Genomic DNA, 19028 nt, shown 5'->3' with positions numbered 1-19028 from the left:
CCATACTTTTCCAGATTGTACAAAAGGCTGAGTTAGCCAAATCTGTCAGAGTACTGATTTGGTTGACAGTTACAAATGGTTGTCCACTTTCTCTTTGAGCCAGAACCTTGCTTGCTTGGTAAGCAGGCATGTCTGAATGCACTTAGAACTAGGGCATTGTAATAATTTTCAGGAGCTTGGTGGTTTGCTTTTTCTTTAGATTACCATGGATCATCGGTACTGCCACTTGGAGGAGCTCTTTCCTAAAATTTCTTTAAAACAGGATCTGCTTAATTATGTAGCCAACAGAAATCAGGACTTTAAAAAAAGGACAAAATAGAACAGTTAAGGGAATTCAGGTCAGATGTATACTGAAGTAAGCTCTGAGCTGAAAGCTAGAAGATGAGGCCCATTATGTTTTGGATTGTAGAACAGCAGTTACTTTGTAACTCTGGTCTGGGCCCTTGTTTCTTGTAAGATTTATTTATTTATTTATTTGAAAGAGCAAGCATGCAGAGGGAGGAGAAGCAGATTTCCCCACTGAGCACAGGCTCAGTCTTATGACCCTAAGATCATGACCTCAGCTGAAATGGAGTCAAATGTTTAATCACCTGAGCCACCCAGGCATCCTGGGCCTTTATTTCTTAATCTATAAAATAAGAGTTAAACTACACGGTTAGCAAGGCCCCTTCCAGCTCAGTATCTAGATTCTAAAATAACTGGTGGGGGGAGATACTTAGGATCAGAAGTGTTAACAGTACATTAAACAGGTTAAAGAATCAGAGAAAAAAGAATGGAAAGTCAACTGCTTTTGCAGTTGTGCAACCTAGAAATTAGGTGGGGTTGGGAAGTTTACAACTTTCAAATATCTTCCCCTGCTCGGGCCCCTACACTTAAAAAAAATTGTGTTTCCAGAGAAACATCTAAAATTGGTTTTGTTTTGTTTTTTAAAGATTTTATTTGTTTACTTATTTGAGAGAGAGGGCATGAGCCAGGGGGTAGGGAGATGAGGGCAGAAGTGAGAGGGAGAAGACTCCTTACTAAGCAGGGAGCCAGACTTGCTGGTTCAATCCCAGGACCCTGAGATCATGACCTGAGCTGAAGGCAGCCGCTTAACCACCTGACCCATCCAGGTGCCCTCTTAAATTGGTTTTTATTTTAATTTAATAAATAACATTCTATTTAAATAGCATTCTCTCTGCTTTTCAAGAATTTCGATGGAATAGAATTAAGGTTAATTGAGGCTCCTTGAAGGAAGCAGGTGAGAGATGAAATCATTCTTTAAAGCAGATTGCTATTGCACAGCTAAAAGAGACACATTGGTGAAAATTGGAGAGCCTGAAACTATACTGAGCTTTGTGTAAACTATACCTATTAAGTCTCTCCCTCAAGATAGACTTTGGCTTGTATATAGCATAGAAGCCTTGTTTGTCCTTCCAGAAGATGGAATGACTATATTAGTGTATGTGTATTAAAAACATTGCACCTAGGCTGAGTAGTCTTTTGGAGGGAAGAGACTTGTCAAATTGGATGGTGCTCTAGCACAATCCCAGCACTGTTAAAAATGGAGAATTAAGACTACATCATCAGAAAGGAGTCTCTTTTTTAATCCCCCAAAGCAGACATGTTTGTAAGTTATATCTGGAAACTAGGTACAGGGAGCATAAGACTTTTTATAAACAGCATCTGTTGCCCTGAGGCTGCATACTTCATCTCCTGATCAATAACTGGCTTCTGGAGAACCCTCCATGTTCTTCTTTGGTGACAGGAATCTTACAGTCTGCGTTTTCTCCCCTTCATTTCTTTTTCGTTTCTTTTCTTTTTTTAAAGTAGGCTGCACACCCAGCATGGAGCTCAGTGTGGGGCCTGAACTCACAACTCTAAGTTCAAGACCTGAGCTGAGGTCAATAGACCCTTAGCCAACTGATCACTCAGGCACCACCTCCCCTTTATTTCTGACACAGTAGACAGAGAAACATTTTAGGGCTCCTTTCAGTCCTACCATGTTATCTTCTATGGGAAATGCCCTATATCCAAAAGCAAACTGAGACCATTAGCCATACTGAAATTAATTGACCAATACTGTGGTAAGGCTGAGGATAGACATTGTTTACAGAGTTAGTGATCTTTGGTCATGGTAGTTAGCAACCCCATTTATCTCTTATATACCACCAATTAAATAGATGAAAATTGATTTAATCTTTCATTTATTTTAGCTTCCTTTTGATTTTCCCCGCTGCTTTTAAAAAAAAATTGAGGTTTAATTTACATGCAGTAATATCCATAGAACTTAAATATGCAGTCGAGTGAATTTTGACAGTTGTATCATGTAACCTCTGTTGGCTTTTGAATAGGAAAGATAATTGGTTTATAAAATGGTATTAAATTTGAAGCCTTGTTAAATGCATCTGTGAATGCTGAATTGCTCTATTATATACATTTAGTATGAACTTTAGCAACTGAACCTCCCACTTCCCCCAACCTTGACTCAGTGTTAAACTGTTTACTGCAAATTCTCTGCTGTTCAGCGTTAATGTGTGTATTGGTCCTGTATCTTGACATATAGCCAGTGTTCACACTGTTGTCTTCACATTCCAATATTTACACTACCTTTTATCTTTATATCATGTATTTCATTTATGTTACTCTCTTGTGGTCTGCCTACACTGTCGAATGCTCTCAGGCATATATGCCATTTTGAAAAGCACTTAGCAAGTTTTTAGAAGTCTTGGTTTAGTTAATGAGTCATAGGACTGAAGGGAACCTCAACATCAGCAACCTTTTCCATCATCTAATGGGTCTGAACTAATGGGCTTTATTTTTGTCAAGCTATCCCCAGAGAAGACCATTTCATATCTTCCCTGAAGTTGTTAATTTCTAATCTCTCTCTCTCTCTCTCTCTCTCTCTCTTTCTTTCTGTCTCTCTGGGTATTTTACTAAATCCGCTGAACTCTTCTGGTCTTACCTTTTATACTGCAGCAAAATAGGTTTCAAAATATAAAATATTTTTAATTAAGTTTATGACTTTTACATTGTTCTTTTCAAACCGCTTTCAAATACATGAATAGTGATGGGTCAGGCTGTCTTATGCTTTCAAATTTGTCAAGTGAGGACTGTTGATAAGCATCTGGCTTTCCTTTTTACAGTTTTTATCATTTGAGTTTCATTTTTTAATAAATAGAGTATTTTTACCTAGATGTCTGCCTTTTTCAAGTATATTTTTCTTCCCTTGAATGAGGTATTGTGTCAGAGTTTAATTCTTTTGAGAGAAAGAAGATTAGGAAAACGTTAAGTTAGATGACGCAGCTATATGGAAAAACTATGACAAAGCAGACATAGTGGTAAAGCAGAGCACATTAAATGATACAAAGGAAGAAAGGTAATATTAAAAATTAATCAACTGATTTCTCCGTTTTTAGTCTACCAAATTAAGTCATACGGATATTCTCATTTTACATAGAATATCTGTCCTGGTAGAATGTAGAATTTTCTATAAGAAGCTCTTGAACTGGAAAGTTATAGTGCTTTATACTTTTCAGAGTTTTTATTTGTACTTTTCTTTATACTTTTCAGAGTTCCCAACATATAATATACTTCATAAATCTCATATAGACTCTGAAATAGAACAAGTGATAAATTTCCAAAGAAGATGAAAAACTGGGGCCCATGGTGCTTCTGAGGGATGTTTTCAAGGTTATATGGCAAGTTAGTTACGTTAACTGAAAATTTAAGAAAACCAAAGGGTAAATTAATTAAAAGCTTATCAGCATCAGTTCATCCTCCTATTGTTCTGAAGTCTCTGTATGAATCTTAAAAGCATTTATTTTTGTATCATTTTCCTCATATCCCCACATCTTGTAGATTCTAAGTAAGGATAAAGTTCTCAGGTAATTCTTGGCCCAAACAAAAAGAAAAAATAAGTTCTGCATGTTTTAAGTTTTTAGGGTGTTTTTGAAATTTTGAACTACAGCTCATCGTCAGCTCATAGTCTTATGTTTTCTGTCATATACAGGGGAGTATAGTGAAAGAACAAGGGCTTACTTGTTTTGAATTCAGCCACTTACTAGCTCTTTGATTTTGGGTAGATTACTAAACTTCTCTGGATCCTTGATTATTTAATATCTAAGATAGGTTATTCTTACCTCAGATTTGTAAGGATTGAATGAAATATACATAAAGCCTTCGTTTTCCCCTTCTAGCCTTTGAATCAATTACCCTGAAGGGCCCTAAGGGAATTTTTAATCACATCTTTTCTGTTCTTCCTGTTTATCCCATACTTCAGTAGTGATTGCATTAGTGTATGATGGGTGGCATCAGTAATCTCCCTTCTCCTTCATATTTTCCTCTTATGAGGATTAGTTATTACTTATTTGGCTGTCTTCATTTGTATCATCTAGACAATGTTATCAGTAGATTTGGGGATATTTTTAAGCTGACATAATATCATTGTTCCTCACTTTGTTTTTTTTCTTTCACAGAGGATCTTCAAATGCTTCCTTAAAGGAAGATGAATATAAGGAGCCTTTGCTCTTCCATTCTGGGGATCACTACCCCTTATCTGATGGAGACTGGTCCCCTTTAGACAAGTAAGTATTTTCAAAATTTATTTTCTTTGAGGAAAAATATATTAAATAGCTTTTCTGTTATTTGGTAGTAGTAATATTTCTCTCATACAGGAGAACTGAATGAATAAGTACTTTTAACATGAATATGGACCTTTCCTCTTGAATAATTATTTTGCTCCTAAACTTAATCTGACTTATCCTCACTGTGTTGGTCAGTGTAGGTCTGCATAATCAGCATAGAATGTGGCCTTCTACAATTCTTAAATTCTAATATTAAAGTGTCAGCTATTAACCGTAACTAGATAATGTGAAGAAACATGCAGTCAGACTTTGTTCTATGTCCCAATCCAGTTTCTCTCACGTACTAATTATTTTAACCTATCTGTGCATTTCATCTCCTATAAAATTGCCTTTCTCGTTGATTTCTTGTGAGAATCCATGGGATAATGCATATAAAGTATTTACAGCGAACCCAGCAAGTCCTCAGTAGATACTGGTTGGTGGTGTCTTTATTATTAAAGAACTCAAATGGAAGAAATAATTGATGTTCCCTTCAATAGAGTCTTTATAGTGTCAGGATAAAGATGAAATATTCAAACATATTTCTTTTAATCTGTCCAACTCAACAAAACTGAAGTTCCTGACTTTAAAGGCATCACATTTCTTTGTCCTGTGTTTATTTATAGCCCCTATTCCCCAGCAGCAGTATGTCCTAAGAGTGATTCAGAGTTGGAGGTGAAACCTGCCGAGAGCCTGCTCAGATCTGAGTCCCACATGGAGTGGACGTGGGGAGGGTTCCCAGAGTCCACCAAGGTACTCTTTACTTGCCTGTGGAATATGTCTAGATAAAAACCCATGAGATGTCTCTGTCCTTTAGTGAAGGGGGGAGGAGTGATTTCTGAGCCAGCAAACGTGAATATAAGTGATGATAGTGCCCTCATGTGGTCATGTGAGGAAACAAAAATTAACATTTTTCGTAACTGCGACGGAGAATCCAGTGTTCTTTTGTGTGTTTCTATTTAGTAAATAATGTCAATTAACATTTTAAGAAGGAAAATTAAAAGACACCTAAAGGAAACTAGAATTTCCACACTTAAGTTTTACATAGGAAATTGATGATGAAAGCTTTTTTCCCAGCTCATAATGAAAGAATTGGAAAGATACATTACTTGAGAGAAAGAATATTTAGACCCTCTAAATTTGTTTTTTTTTCATTACATATTTTGCTTATATGTAAAAGCAAAGCACTGAGACTTGACTACCCACTTTTAATGCTATTTTAACAGAGCCTTGAGATAAGTCCATGCAGGGCTAAATTTTCACATAGCACTCAAGTTTTTCCCCCTGAAAATGAATATTCTCCATCTTAGCATCCAAAAATTGTCCTAGTTCCTTAGTCTTCTCCGGTGTTTAACACTTCATAGTATAGCAGTTAGAAATAGAACTCTTGTAAATATTATGATAACTGAACAAAATGTGGTTAATTTTTCCCAGTTCCTAATTATGAACTATCTCACGTAAAATCACAGTATTTACCAGATGTGTTGTTATAAATAAAATGAATGCATTTACCTGCATCTAGCTTAAGAAATAGATTAAACTACTTTCAAAGGCATTCGTTATAATTTTTAAACAATTCAACTTTTTTTAGGTCAGCAAAAGAGAGCGATCTGACCATCATCCTAGGACAGCTACGATTACACCCTCAGAAAATACTCACTTTCGGGTAATTCCCAGTGATGACAACCTCATAAATGCAGTTGAAAAAGATGTTTCTATGGGAGAAACAGTCTGTACCATAGTGAAACCCAAACCCAGAGCCCTGTGTAAGCAGATGAGCGATGCAACTTCTGCTGCAGAACTTCTCGAACCTCCCCTGGAACCTCCTCAGATTTCATCTATGTTAGATGCAGAGCACCTTCCTAACCCATCATTAGTGGAGACCCCCTCAGAATCAAAACCTGCAGTGAAAGTAGACTCACCATCAAAGAAGAAAGGTAATCATTTGTTTGATTTGGCATCAAGTACTGTAAATTTAGATGATAAATTATTTCAGTGTTTTAAATGATATGTGGCTACCTTTGTATTTGTATTCCCTGATCAGAACCTATCACAAACTGTTAGGATTGTTTGTGCAATAGGGCTTCTCCACTGCACTACACATTCCCCTGCAGGAGGACTCTACTTCTCTGCTCTCTCTGGACTGCTCCTACTCAGTATATCCTTGGGAAGCATTTATTGAGAAAAAAAATTAATGAGCATGTTCAAATCAGTTAATGCATAAAATTAACCACTTTATTGACAAAGTATGTCAATACTTTGACAAAGTATGTCAATAAAGTGGAGTCCTCAAAAATTATGTGTTCAAAAAGAAAAAAAAAATGGATGAGAGAAAAATGTTTTCACCTGAAACATCTGATTAGGTGAGACCAAATTAAGTACCTTTTTTTTCTTTTTTTCAGTAACATGGGATATAAATAAATGCACTAATGACTAGTATGTGTTCTATTCTTTCATTATTGCCTTCTGAAGCATATAAAAGATTGGGTCTGACTCTTCAACAACTCACTTTGGAATACAAGTTAAATAAATCAGAACATTTTTACTATTTAAAAATACAAAGTTGGCCGTTGACACTTATTAGTACAGTAAGAGTCAGAACATACTCACTGTCTGAGCACTGGCCCTGGATCCTATTTTTAGGGAAGTAAAACTTTACCTGAAAGTTAAAAATAGCTACTATCACATAATAGCCAAATATCTACTTCACTTTTTAAAAAATTTTAACACAAAAAAAAAAATAAATAAAAAAAAAATAAAAAATAAAAAATTTTAACACAAAGGTTAGATAATCACAAACTAACTTAATAAATAACCACCTGAAGTATTGACCTTCAGAGTCACTCAGAAATAACTTACTTAGTCAGAGAAAGGCGAATATCATATTTCACTCACATGTGGAATTTAAGAAACAAAACAGATGAACATAGGGGAAGGAAATGAAAAATAAAAAGACGAAAACAGGTGAGCCATAAAAGACTCTTAACTATAGGAAACAAACTGAGGGTTACTGGAGGGGAGGTGGGTAGGATGACAGGGTAACTGAGTGATGGACATTAAGGAGGGCACATGGTGGAATGAGCGTAGGGTGTTATATGCAACGGATGGATCACTAAATTCTACCTCTGAAACTAATAATACACTATATGTTAATTTAATGTAAATTTTTAAAAAAGAACTTATTTAAAATAAAAGAATTTGGGTATTTGTGGCCAAATACATCCAGCTGATGATCCAGCTTAACTTGGTTCATGCTATTTCATAACTCAGTACTTCGGCAACCAAAGGCCCATACCCATGTGTTCTCCTCTGAGAACTGTTAAGGAAGGAAAATCCAATTTTCAGGGTGAATGTTTTGTTTTAGTCTAGAAAATAATGGCCCCTATTCTTAGCACATAACGTAGGAACTGACTAGAGATAGGAACGCTGAGTAGTTTCTACCATTCATTTGGCCTGATTCTTTCTCCCCCCAGCTTTTTACTAGAAAGTGTTAATGCATATTTGCTTTGTTCCTCTCTCACTCTCTCTTTTTATTCTAAACCATTTGAAAACAGTTTGCAGGCATCATGACATTTACCCTTAAATACCGTAAGATACACCTTCAAAGAATAAGAACGTTGTCTTCATAACCACAGGACCATGATCATCTTAAGTAATTCATATTCATATTTCCCCAAATGTGCCAAGAAAGGCTTTTTAACAGTCCACGCATCCCCCTCCCCCAACCAAGATCTCATCAAGGTTTACTATTGCATTTGGTTCTTGTGTTTAACTTTTTAGGGAACAGCCCTCCCCCACATACAAACTCCCTCACTCTCATACACACACACCACTACACCTCTTTCCCCCTCTTTCCCCGTGATACTGACCTCTTCAAGAGCCCAGCCGATTCTCATGCATGCTTTCTCACATTCTGGATGTATCTGATAGTTTTTTTCAAGGTGACATCTCCATATTTCCTTAAACTGGAAGTTAGCTTTAGGATAACACTCCCTAGTAGAAATGCAGTGGCTGTGTATGTTATTTTAAATCTTCTCACATTAAAAATAAGTGAAATTAAGTTAGTAATATATTCTGAGCTAGTAAGTCCGCATTTATTATTTTAACATGTGATCAATATAAAAATTGAACTACTTTACATTTTTTATACTAAGTCTTAGAAACCTGGTATGTGTTTTACACATTTTTAAACACATTTTATACAGCTTCCTTCAGATTAGGACACTGGTGACTGACTATAGTGGGCAGTACAAATCTGGAGGGTTAATTAGATTTGGGTTAAACATTATTTTTTGAGTTGAAGATTACCTGTGGGATATATTGAGTATTTCATACAGCATCTCCTAATGTCCCACTACTCATGATTCTTAATGCAACCATTTGTTTAAAGTGTTGTCTGCCAGATTTCTCCATTGTAAAAAGATTTTTATCCTTTTGTGGTCAGAAAGTAATTATTGGTGATACTTGGACACCATGTGACTTGTCCTGTTTCTAGCAACCCTTCCCTCACAGTTTTAGAATACTGGCCTCTTTCTCAGTGCCAGTGATTTCATCAGGTTTCGTCATGCTTCTTCATACCATAAGAAAACTTTATCATCAAATATAAATGATTTAGGACTAAGATTATGCATGTAACAACAAATGAAAGAATAAGTTAGCACATGTTTATTGTACAACTGTTATGTGCGTAACACCGAATTTCTCTTCCATTGGTGTGGATGGTTAAGAACCAACACAAGTGAATGGTTAGTTGACATCTTTAAAAATAAAATGGAGTTTGAATTATGGTTGGTTTTGTTTGCAAACCTTTTTGTGTTTTTTTGCAGAGTTATAAATAACAAGTTTTTACCACTGATGTGTTTTTCTTATAAAAATAGGCGTCCACAAAAGAAGCCAGCACCAGGGACCTGATGATATTTACCTGGATGACCTAAAGGCTCTAGAACCTGAAGTTGCAGCGCTCTATTTTCCTAAAAGGTAGTGTATTTCTTACATGTTGAAGGGTAAACAGCTGTGAAATATAATGGCTGTTTCTAAAGCAAAACATTCTAAGAAAAAAGAGCAAGGTTATGGTGAGCGTTAGCTAAGTTGGATGATTGCTTCAGATTTTGGGGAATTCAGAAATTGTGTTTTGTTTGGACTATAGTGATTTGAAACTAATAATTTACCTATTTAGGGAGAAATTCTCAATATAATGAGAAGAGGTATACTAGTTAAACCTATGTAAGGTTATACCACCAATGGTTATAACTTCAGATTAATTATAGTCATTAATATAAACTCAACATGTTTGGGAAAATTCATTAACATTATTTCATTTATTATGTATTTTAAAGGTAATATGTCTTTATTCAAAAACAGTTTATAAAGAATGTCTCCACTCCTTCAGTGAGTCTGAGCTCCCAGGCTTTTTTTGAACTTGGGCTGGGCCCAGTGAGACACCACCAATGTGGGGCACCAGCTAGTCTGTGTGCCCCACATTTTCTCTAGAGCTGTCACCGTTTGTCACCCTCCTTCCTTTTCCCTCTTTGAAGAACTCTAAAACCTCAGATATAGTGTATTTGTACTGTTGTCCAAAGTTCATGTCTATCCTTAGGGAAATTCCATTAGAAGATTCTGTGATTACAAAAAAACAGTTTACTTTTTCCTCACAGAAAGTATGGTTTGAATATACTGAGCTATAGGCACACATAATTAAACACTTCTAAATAAATTATTGAAAAATCTATTAAGTGTTTATTTAAAATGGAAAGATGGAGATTGAATGATGTTTAAAAATTTTTATAGATATTTTTGGAAGGTTCTCAAAGCTCCTTCCTACCTCTCTGCCCTAAATTTGTCTTAAAATATCTTCTTCACATAAAGTCATAGTTTGTTTTTAAGGTGAAAGAACTAGAAGTCCTCCTTTTTTTTTTTTTTTTTTTTCAGTGAGAAAGTGAAAATGTAGCTGTCTTAGAATTATCACTTTCAGAATTCCCAGTCCTTATTTATTAGTGTTCCAAGGATTGATGTCTTAGTTTCCCTTTTAAGAAAAGGGGAGGAGTGGATTGATTTTATTAAAAAAGGAGAGGAACTAATGCAACAGGACCTTACTGCATAGGGTCATTGCATATTTACCAAGTTAGTTTATTCCCTCCTGAACAAATTATGTCTTGAGACATTTTATAACTAAAGGTAGTAAAACTGTTGTAATGCTTACAAACATTTGTTAACTTTCATGATCCATGTCATCTTGACTGAGTATCCAGTATTTTTAATTATAGTTAAACTTTAATATACATCACATCACTAGTGGATTTGGCAGCATGTGGAGTCAGATGGCGTCCTCCATGTATTTAGAGGTTACATTGGTTAGGATAACACTAGCTGCTCTGACAAACATAGGACTTCAGTGGCTTACCACAATAGAAGTTGATCTCTTGCTCACATGATATTCCAGTGCTGGTGTTTGGTGTGAGGCACCTTGCACACAGGGATTCAAGAACACAAGCTTTTCTTCCATCTTGAGTCTCCACTGTTCCCTTCGGGCCTCTGTAGGGAAAGAAAGGCTCACATAGGGGAGTTTTCAGGAGCCAGGCTTAGGAAGGGTATGGAACGCCCCTTTAGTCCACATCTGAAAACTCGGTTATATGATCACACCTAACTACAAGGGGATCTAGCCATGGGCCCAGGAGAAAGTGGAAACACATTACAGTTTTCTGTTTGTGTTTTACCCAGGGGTCAGCTTTGCCCTCTGACTCCAACATAGCAGGTTTTGTTGCTTTATATTGGCTTTGGCATTTTCACTATTTCCAGTGAAAAGAATATTTTGTTGATCTAATCTCAATATCGCGGTATAGGTGTGCATTGCTATTAAGAAAGAAAATTTCCAGAAACCTAAATCTTTTGTTGGTTCAAATGCAAAGCATAATAGCTTTGGAAACTGCTTTCTATTTATGGCCTATCCATACTCTGTTGCCACCTACTGCTCAAATTTGAGGAATCCCCCCCCCTCCCCCCAAAAAGATCATAAAGCTTCACTGGATCACATACATTTAAGTATATTGTTTTTTTGAATAAAATAAAAGAATTTGAAACTTCTAGAACAGTTTCTCACTGTGACATTAAATGTCCATTCAGAGGGCGTGGAGCAGTAAAAATATGAATAAGAAACTTAAGGTACTATTTCCTTGTTCCTTTTTATTCAGGTTTATGCTCTGTTACAAAGTTACCCTCAGGATCATCTTCTAAATCCCGGCTTCTGTGCCTTTACCCTCTGGAAAAATGAAAATATTGAATAACTTAACCTTTAGTCCTGAACCTCACTAGTGTAAGAATAGTTTATTTCTAGTTTATTTCTCAAAATATTTCTTTTCAAGGTTCGTCTACTTCCTGAGAATTTTCTCCTTCTTAATTTCTTTGTTCTACTTTGCAAAGTAACAGATGAATTTAGAAAAGCCTAGACAACTCTGAACTATAGTAATTTTCTACAGGATGTATATAGTACCACAGCTTTTTCTAGGAAATTAGGATCAAAGGTTTCCAAACATCAGATTTTTCTTAATTACTCTGTCATTTTCATCATGGAGATGTAAATAAATGGTTATAACTCTTTTACTCCTTTAATTAAAATCAGAAAGGCTATAGTTGAAAAGTTTGTCTTACTGGGAATGCCTGTGGTGATTTTTATGTGACATATTTACTATACTCACAGTTAATTCTGCAGCAGTGCTATTGGGTTATTTTTAATGGCGGATTCTAAGCTTTATCTAAGAAAAGTTTCTGTCTGTAGGTTGGTCTGTTCCTTTTTTTAAGGGAATTATATGATTTGATTCAAGCCCCTAGAGTACCATGTAGTAAGGTAGGAATGCAGAAAGTTGAAATAAGTCAAATCCTTTTCTCCCCATCCCCTGCCCACAGTGAATCGGACCCTGGCTCCCGGCAGTGGCCCGAGTCTGACACGCTCTCTGGCTCCCAGTCCCCACAGTCTGTGGGAAGTGCGGCTGCAGATAGTGGCACCGAGTGCCTCTCAGATTCTGCTATGGACTTGCCTGATGTCACCCTCTCCCTTTGTGGGGGTCTCAGTGAAAACGGAGAAATTTCCAAAGGTACGTTGGGTAGTCATGCCATGTCTTCACTGGAGAAAGCAATCTGGTCATCACTTGATAGAAAACCTGCTGATTAGCCACTTCAGGGTATTAAATTCTTTAATGACCTTGTGCAGGTAACAGGTATCTCCCTAATGTCAGACCTTTAGTCCCTCATTTAAGGTACCTCCTATGGAGTGACCTTACATATAAATGGCTTGGGTGAGTAAGAATGTCTTGAAGATGCTCATGTCACTTGAAGACGGAGAATGCTCAGGCTGCCCTGTTTACAGAGTGGCCAGGGTCAGATCACACTGTGTCCATTTTCTTGTCTTTGATGTTAACATGTGTGGACTGTGGCCCAGCAGCCTCTTAGAAAGCACTGGGCCTGAGACATGAGAGTAAAGCCTGAAGTTGTGGAAAATTGTCGGTTGAGGAAATAGTCTTTCTGTCAAAAAGTAGAAGGGGTTACTTTCTGTCTCAGTCTTGAGACTTGGCCTCGGAAAGTACAGTTGTTCCAGAGAAAGGAAGAAGCTTAGTGGAGCCAATTCAGATGACTCTGAGGTAGGTTGAGCACTCGTGTGTCTTCCCAAGTTCTTGGCCTTTCTGGTTTTACCTTCCTTTGTAACCTAAATTCTTCTTAATATTTTCTCAGTTTGGCTGATGGCCCCTGATTGATTTTCCCCTAAGGAAAGATTTTCCTTCCACGACTAGTATCATCATTTGTCTTCTCTCCCCCCTCAAAGCACCTGAAGTCCTGTATTGAGTAGACTGGGTGCCCTGAGTGTTACAGTTATGTTTTGCTTAATCTTTGCTCTTTTTTAAAGGTCACAGGGTGCTCATTATGCCTCTTTCTTCTCCATCTCTTTATTCTATGTGTTTTATTATTTGTAAGAAATCCAGAGTCTACTGTGGCCAGATAGCTCTTAATCCTCATAAACCTTCACTTTAAAAACTCTATATATGTGGGAAGTGGAATGGAAAATACACAATAATATAAACTATAAAATTTATACTTAAAAAATCTGGGTAACTTAGGTAGAATTTATTATTGGAGGAGGCAGATGGCAAGTAAAAGTGATTAATATACATCTTGCCAGGAGGAACAATCCTGGTGACGAAATTCTCTGTTAACCTGCATCTTCTAGAGTGCAGGTTTAGAAACTGAGCATACAAATTCATGCAGAATCCTCATTCATTTCTCAAGAACTTGGAATTTATTTCTTGACAGACCCTAAACCAAATTCTGGTATGTGTTTATTAGTTTTTTTCCTCCAAGCAATAGTAAAATGTTTTGATTATTTTTCTAATGTAGCATGCACTTAAAGCTGTGAGATCCCCATAAATATTCCCTAGTTAGGCGGTTGCCTGCCAGTTAAGTTTGTGTTAAGGATGAAGCTGCCGTTTTCATTAGTTCCAGAGAATGTGCACATGTGTGTCTTTGTGTCTTCCTCCACCCCCCTCCACATCTGTAATCTATTTTCCTAAAAGTCTCTGCTATATCCCTCTTGTGTTTTTTCGTTGTTGTGGTTTTGAGTGGTTGTTTTTCTTCTTTCTTTTTTCTTTGTTTTTTTTTTTTTTTTTTAACTGCAGGAGGAGTGGTGGAATAGGGGAAGGATGATAGAAAAAGGAAGTGTTCTTTCTTATCCTGGATTTAAAAAAGTATATTTTGCTTTTGATGAATATAAAAAAGTTTTGTTTTTTAAAGGACTCATTTTATTCTATATATAGTTCCTTCAACGTAGAGTATTATAATCTCATTTAGGAATTTATGTAATCTCTAACCAAAGGATCGTTGTTATTTTACATTGCAGAAAAATTCATGGAGCATATCATTACTTATCATGAATTTGCAGAAAACCCTGGACTCATAGATAATCCTAACCTTGTAATACGGATATATAACCGGTAAATACTCTTGTTTTTATAATTGCTAAATACTCTTGGAGAGTTTTTTTTCAAAGTGGTGTTTTTAACTCTTATCATTTTCTTGCTATCAAATGTGCCATCTCCTATAAATGAACTAGTGGGCAGTGACTTTGAAGTGAAAGAGAAACCTCAGCCTTATTTTTCAATGAAGCAATGAAATGTTATTCTTAGATGTTTTACTGCTTGTCTGCTTAGAGAAGTTTGGCTTGAAGCAAAGGTCATTCATGTGACAAAAAAAAATTTAGTTGAACATTGCTTCATTGAGAAGAATTAGGAATTTTATGTTTTTCTATGTTCATCCTCTTTTCTTTCTCCCTTCCTTTCTACCCCTTTCTCTACTCCCTCCCTTCTTCGTGTAACGGTTTTGCCCAATTTTTATTTCACACAGTTATTATAACTGGGCTTTGGCTGCTCCCATGATCCTTAGCTTGCAAGTATTCCAGAAGAGTCTGCCGAAGGTGAGATGATCCACGATTTGTTTTCCTTTTTAAAAATATTACAGCATACGATATTTAGAAACATCCATATGTGCACATTTCTAAACTGGGTACTATTCAGAGTTTGGTTTAAAATTAATTTAATATTCTAGATGATCCAAAGAGTTCTACATGCCCACTCAAATTATCTCACACCCAAAATCTAGGAAATTTGCTGGGCTGCCATTGTCTTTGTCATTTTTATTAGATATTTATATTGGTTTTTGACTAGGTATAAAAGTTGAGATTTTTTTCATTGTTAGTTAAGTACAGAATGAACAAAAAAAAAATTTCATCTCATTAATATGGAAAGCAGCAGCAAGAAGATGTTGATGTGGCCACCAGAAGTATGACATCAGGGTGATTGGGTCAAGTTGTGGCCAATAAGCGTGTTATGTAGAATCTGAAGGTTTGTTCCAAATCTGTCTGTGAGCCTAATTGGTCCTCATAACTCATAAGAACATGTTTCTTTTCTGTTTTGGTTTTGGGTTTTTTTTTGTGTGTGTGTATTTTTTTTATTGGAGTTCGATTTGCCAAAATATAGCATAACACCCAGTGCTCATTCCATCAAGTGGCCCCCTCAGTGCCTGTCACCCAGTCTCCCCATCCGCTGCCCACCTCCCTTTCTACCACCCCTTGTTCGTTTCCCAGAGTTAGGAGTCTCTCAGAGAAAATGTTTTCCAAGGATAAAGAAATGAGATCAGCTGACCTGCCAGCCCCCTGCTCCTAAATAGCCAGACCACCTGGTCTCTTACCACAGAACTGCCACAAAGCTATGCTAGTACAAAAGAGGACTGCCTACCTTTCAGAGGTGTTACAGACTCTAGAGGAGTTTGGGAGGTGGGGAGAATGCTGCTCACATTCCATAATGAGGCAGCATCCTGCAGACTGCTGGTGGAAAGTAGTTGGGTGCTTTGTGACAAATGGCTAGACTGACCCAAGTCAATTGTTTCCAGGCCACAGTTGAGTCCTGGGTCAAAGATAAGATGCCAAAGAAATCTGGTCGCTGGTGGTTTTGGCGTAAGAGAGAGAGCATGACCAAACAGGTAACTGACCTGGAGGGGGGGTAATTTTTTTCTGTAGACTGAAAAGAAGTGAATCTTTAATTTGTTCAAAAAACCTTTTTGCCAAGCACAGGAAAGTGAATTTGGGCTATAGAATACTCTCCTGCAATAATAATGGTCACCATTTTGAACAGTTAGATGTGTAGGAACCGTGCTAGATGCTTTATTTGCCTCTCTTTGCTGCAGCCTAACAGTATAGATGTTTGAGCTCCCACTTTCCACCAAAGTAATGGGCACAGAGAGGTAATGTAGCCTGACCAAGGACACGTAACTGCTGAGGGGTGGAGCTGGGGTTTGGCCATGAATCAAGCTCCAAAGCCTGTGCTCTTTCTGCTTTGCTTACTGCATTACCTTCCAGATAGAAGCGAGAACTTGTCCTCCTGCCAAGCAGGAGACCCTGGTGGCAGTGACCTCAGTGACTTCTGTTCTGTACTATAGATGTCCCTGCAAAGACCTAATCAGTGTGGGCTGGTTGTATTCTATTCTGTGACTTGAAATGGTGCCCTTTGAAAATTTTTACTTGTGACTTTGCAGTGACAGCTTTTTGCATAGCAGCACATGACCTCTGTCTCTGATTTCTATCCTTTGGCTCAAAGTAGAGAAAATCTGCTTAAGCATTTTTAAGTTGTGGATTCAGAAAACCATTTTACTCATTCCTAGAAAGGGCTGCTGATAAATTTTTACCTGTCAGTCGTTGGGAGGGAAAAATTGTACATTGCCATTATTATCTTGTTTTAGCTGCCAGAGGCCAAGGAAGGGAAATCCGAGGTGCCACCAACCAGTGATCTGCCATCGAGCGCAAAGGAGCCAGCCAGTGGCAGGTGGGGTGCCCTGTCCTTCCTCTGGGCTCACAGTACTTGGGCTACCTCTGCTTTTTAGCCATTGTATTCAAATTGATTTTGACAGTTTTGTTTAATTTTTAGTCAAAAATGTCTTACGGACAACCATGACAGTAAACGGCATGTTGGTGCCTCTCCATTAGCAGATGATAACTTCTGCTTTTCTTAAAAATAATAATCAGCTGAGAGGACTGAAGGTACCCATCACTGCTTTTTCAATGCCTTGCTCCCATCCTGGAGCTGTGGAATCAGATGCCTGTGAAATGGAGGCCTGTGGGAAGGAGATCTTAAGGAGTCTTGAGATGTGCTGTCTCTGGTGTCCTGTCAGGCGCACAGGGAGATGGAAAAGAATTTCAGAGGGTGCCTGGCTGGCTCAGAGCATGTGACTCTTGATCTCAGGGTCATGAGTTCCAGTCCCCCATTGGGTATAGAGATTACTTTAAATTTTTTTAAAAAATCAAAAATTGGTGTGGGTCCATTTCATTTCTTAGAAGGAGTAGCACCCCTCTGGATATTTGTTTTGGCTAACCCTGAAAGGAGGTGCCACCATGTACCCCATCCTTCCTGCTGTTCTTGGACTTCTCCAGCCAGATTCTTTCTCCTGTTCTAACTCTGTAATTTAGCAGTTGGTCTAAGCCTGAGCATTCATTTCCTTGCTCTCTACTCTCTTTTTTTAAAGAAAGATCAAATCTTTCTTTTTAGTTTTAAAAATCAGTGTAAGCCATTATATTTTCTGCAGTTTGCATTTTTTGAAACATATGTATCTTTTTTTTTTTTTTTTTTTTTTTTTTTTAATTTTTATTTATTTATGATAGTCACAGAGAGACAGAGAGAGAGAGGCAGAGACATAGGCAGAGGGAGAAGCAGGCTCCATGCACCGGGAGCCTGATGTGGGATTCGATCCCGGGTCTCCAGGATCGCGCCCTGGGCCAAAGGCAGGCGCCAAACCGCTGCGCCACCCAGGGATCCCCATATGTATCTTTTTTAGCAGGAGTCAGTAGACTTAAGAGCATTTACTGGTCTTAGCAGAAAATAGTTGGTCATGGTCAGACTGTAACTGCAGGGTTAATCACGAGAGTGAGGAGGAAGGTGTCCTTCTCACTTCACGATAGGAGTACTCAGGAAACAAGAACTTTTCCCATCCCTAGAATGGATGTGGGATCTTGTCTTGATCCTACATGAAAAGCTCTTCTCAGTAAAAACGGTCTGCTGCCTCTTGAGTAACTGGATTGCTCTTGAATAGGCTGACTGAGGATGACTCATCGAGTGATGAGGGGTCACAGGAGCTCGAAGAGTCCATCAAAGTGGACCCTGTTCCCACAGAGCCCCCAAGCCATGGCAGCACAACCTCATATAAGAAGTCTCTTCGACTCTCTTCGGACCAGATTGTGAGTCGTGTGTGATACATGTGGATCCAGTCAGCTTGTTTTAGTAACTGTTTAATTGGACATGCTTCCTCTTCTGTCCACACTATCCCAAGCCCTGCACGCAAGACATGGTGGTGTGTGATTGTATAAACACTCACATAAAGTAGGACGGCATCTCCCACCACTGGGGACCACCTGGGGAACCTGGGACATGGCTTCTTTCTCCACCCTAGATTTCCACTTCAGTCTCTCAGAATGAACCAAGGGATCTGTATTTTAACCTGTTTCCTAGATGACTCTTACACAGCCAGCCCATTTCTGAGCCATATACTGTCTTTTAGGATCTATAACAGAGAAAAATGACATTTTCTTATTTAGATCCAGTTTCCTCTTTCCTGTTTATTTGTCACTCCTCTTCCTCTGTTTTCAGTTTGAGATGGTCTTGCCCCTAGGGCAGTCTGGTTGGAGGAAGAGCCAGAGACATTTGGTTTTTTAGGTGGAACCAGAAAAAATCTCTTAGAATTCGAGAACATCATTCAGGCAATGGCTCCCTCAGCTTCTTGTGAGCAAGCTGTATGTGCAGCACTGGCTGGCTGTGTGCCAGCATAACAGAAACCATCCTGCCTTGAGCTGAGGCCCTGAAACACTGGTGGGGATTTTGTAAATATTCAGACTCTCTTGCA

The 19028-nt window shown here is 37.8% G+C and overlaps 1 protein-coding gene across 6 annotated transcripts in view; it reads left to right on the top strand.

Annotated features, from left to right (window-relative positions):
- The window catches only part of LPIN2 (lipin 2), an 81431-nt gene that overhangs the window by 55620 nt on the left and 6783 nt on the right, over window positions 1–19028 (top strand). For all 6 annotated transcript variants that reach the window (XM_049111837.1, XM_049111833.1, XM_049111835.1 and 3 more), the window contains 10 exons: window positions 4458–4565; window positions 5231–5357; window positions 6196–6541; window positions 9482–9581; window positions 12504–12691; window positions 14485–14578; window positions 14988–15057; window positions 16032–16121; window positions 16878–16960; window positions 18222–18366. In XM_049111837.1, the coding sequence (XP_048967794.1) occupies window positions 4458–4565; window positions 5231–5357; window positions 6196–6541; window positions 9482–9581; window positions 12504–12691; window positions 14485–14578; window positions 14988–15057; window positions 16032–16121; window positions 16878–16960; window positions 18222–18366 (1351 nt within the window). The remainder of the gene's footprint in view (window positions 1–4457; window positions 4566–5230; window positions 5358–6195; window positions 6542–9481; window positions 9582–12503; window positions 12692–14484; window positions 14579–14987; window positions 15058–16031; window positions 16122–16877; window positions 16961–18221; window positions 18367–19028) is intronic.

The sequence above is a fragment of the Canis lupus genome, chromosome 7 (genome assembly GCF_003254725.2).
Source record: "Canis lupus dingo isolate Sandy chromosome 7, ASM325472v2, whole genome shotgun sequence".
NCBI classification, from domain to species: domain Eukaryota; kingdom Metazoa; phylum Chordata; class Mammalia; order Carnivora; family Canidae; genus Canis; species Canis lupus.
The sequence above is the reverse complement of the archived record's forward strand: the minus strand, read 5'-3'. Positions and strand labels throughout refer to the sequence as shown.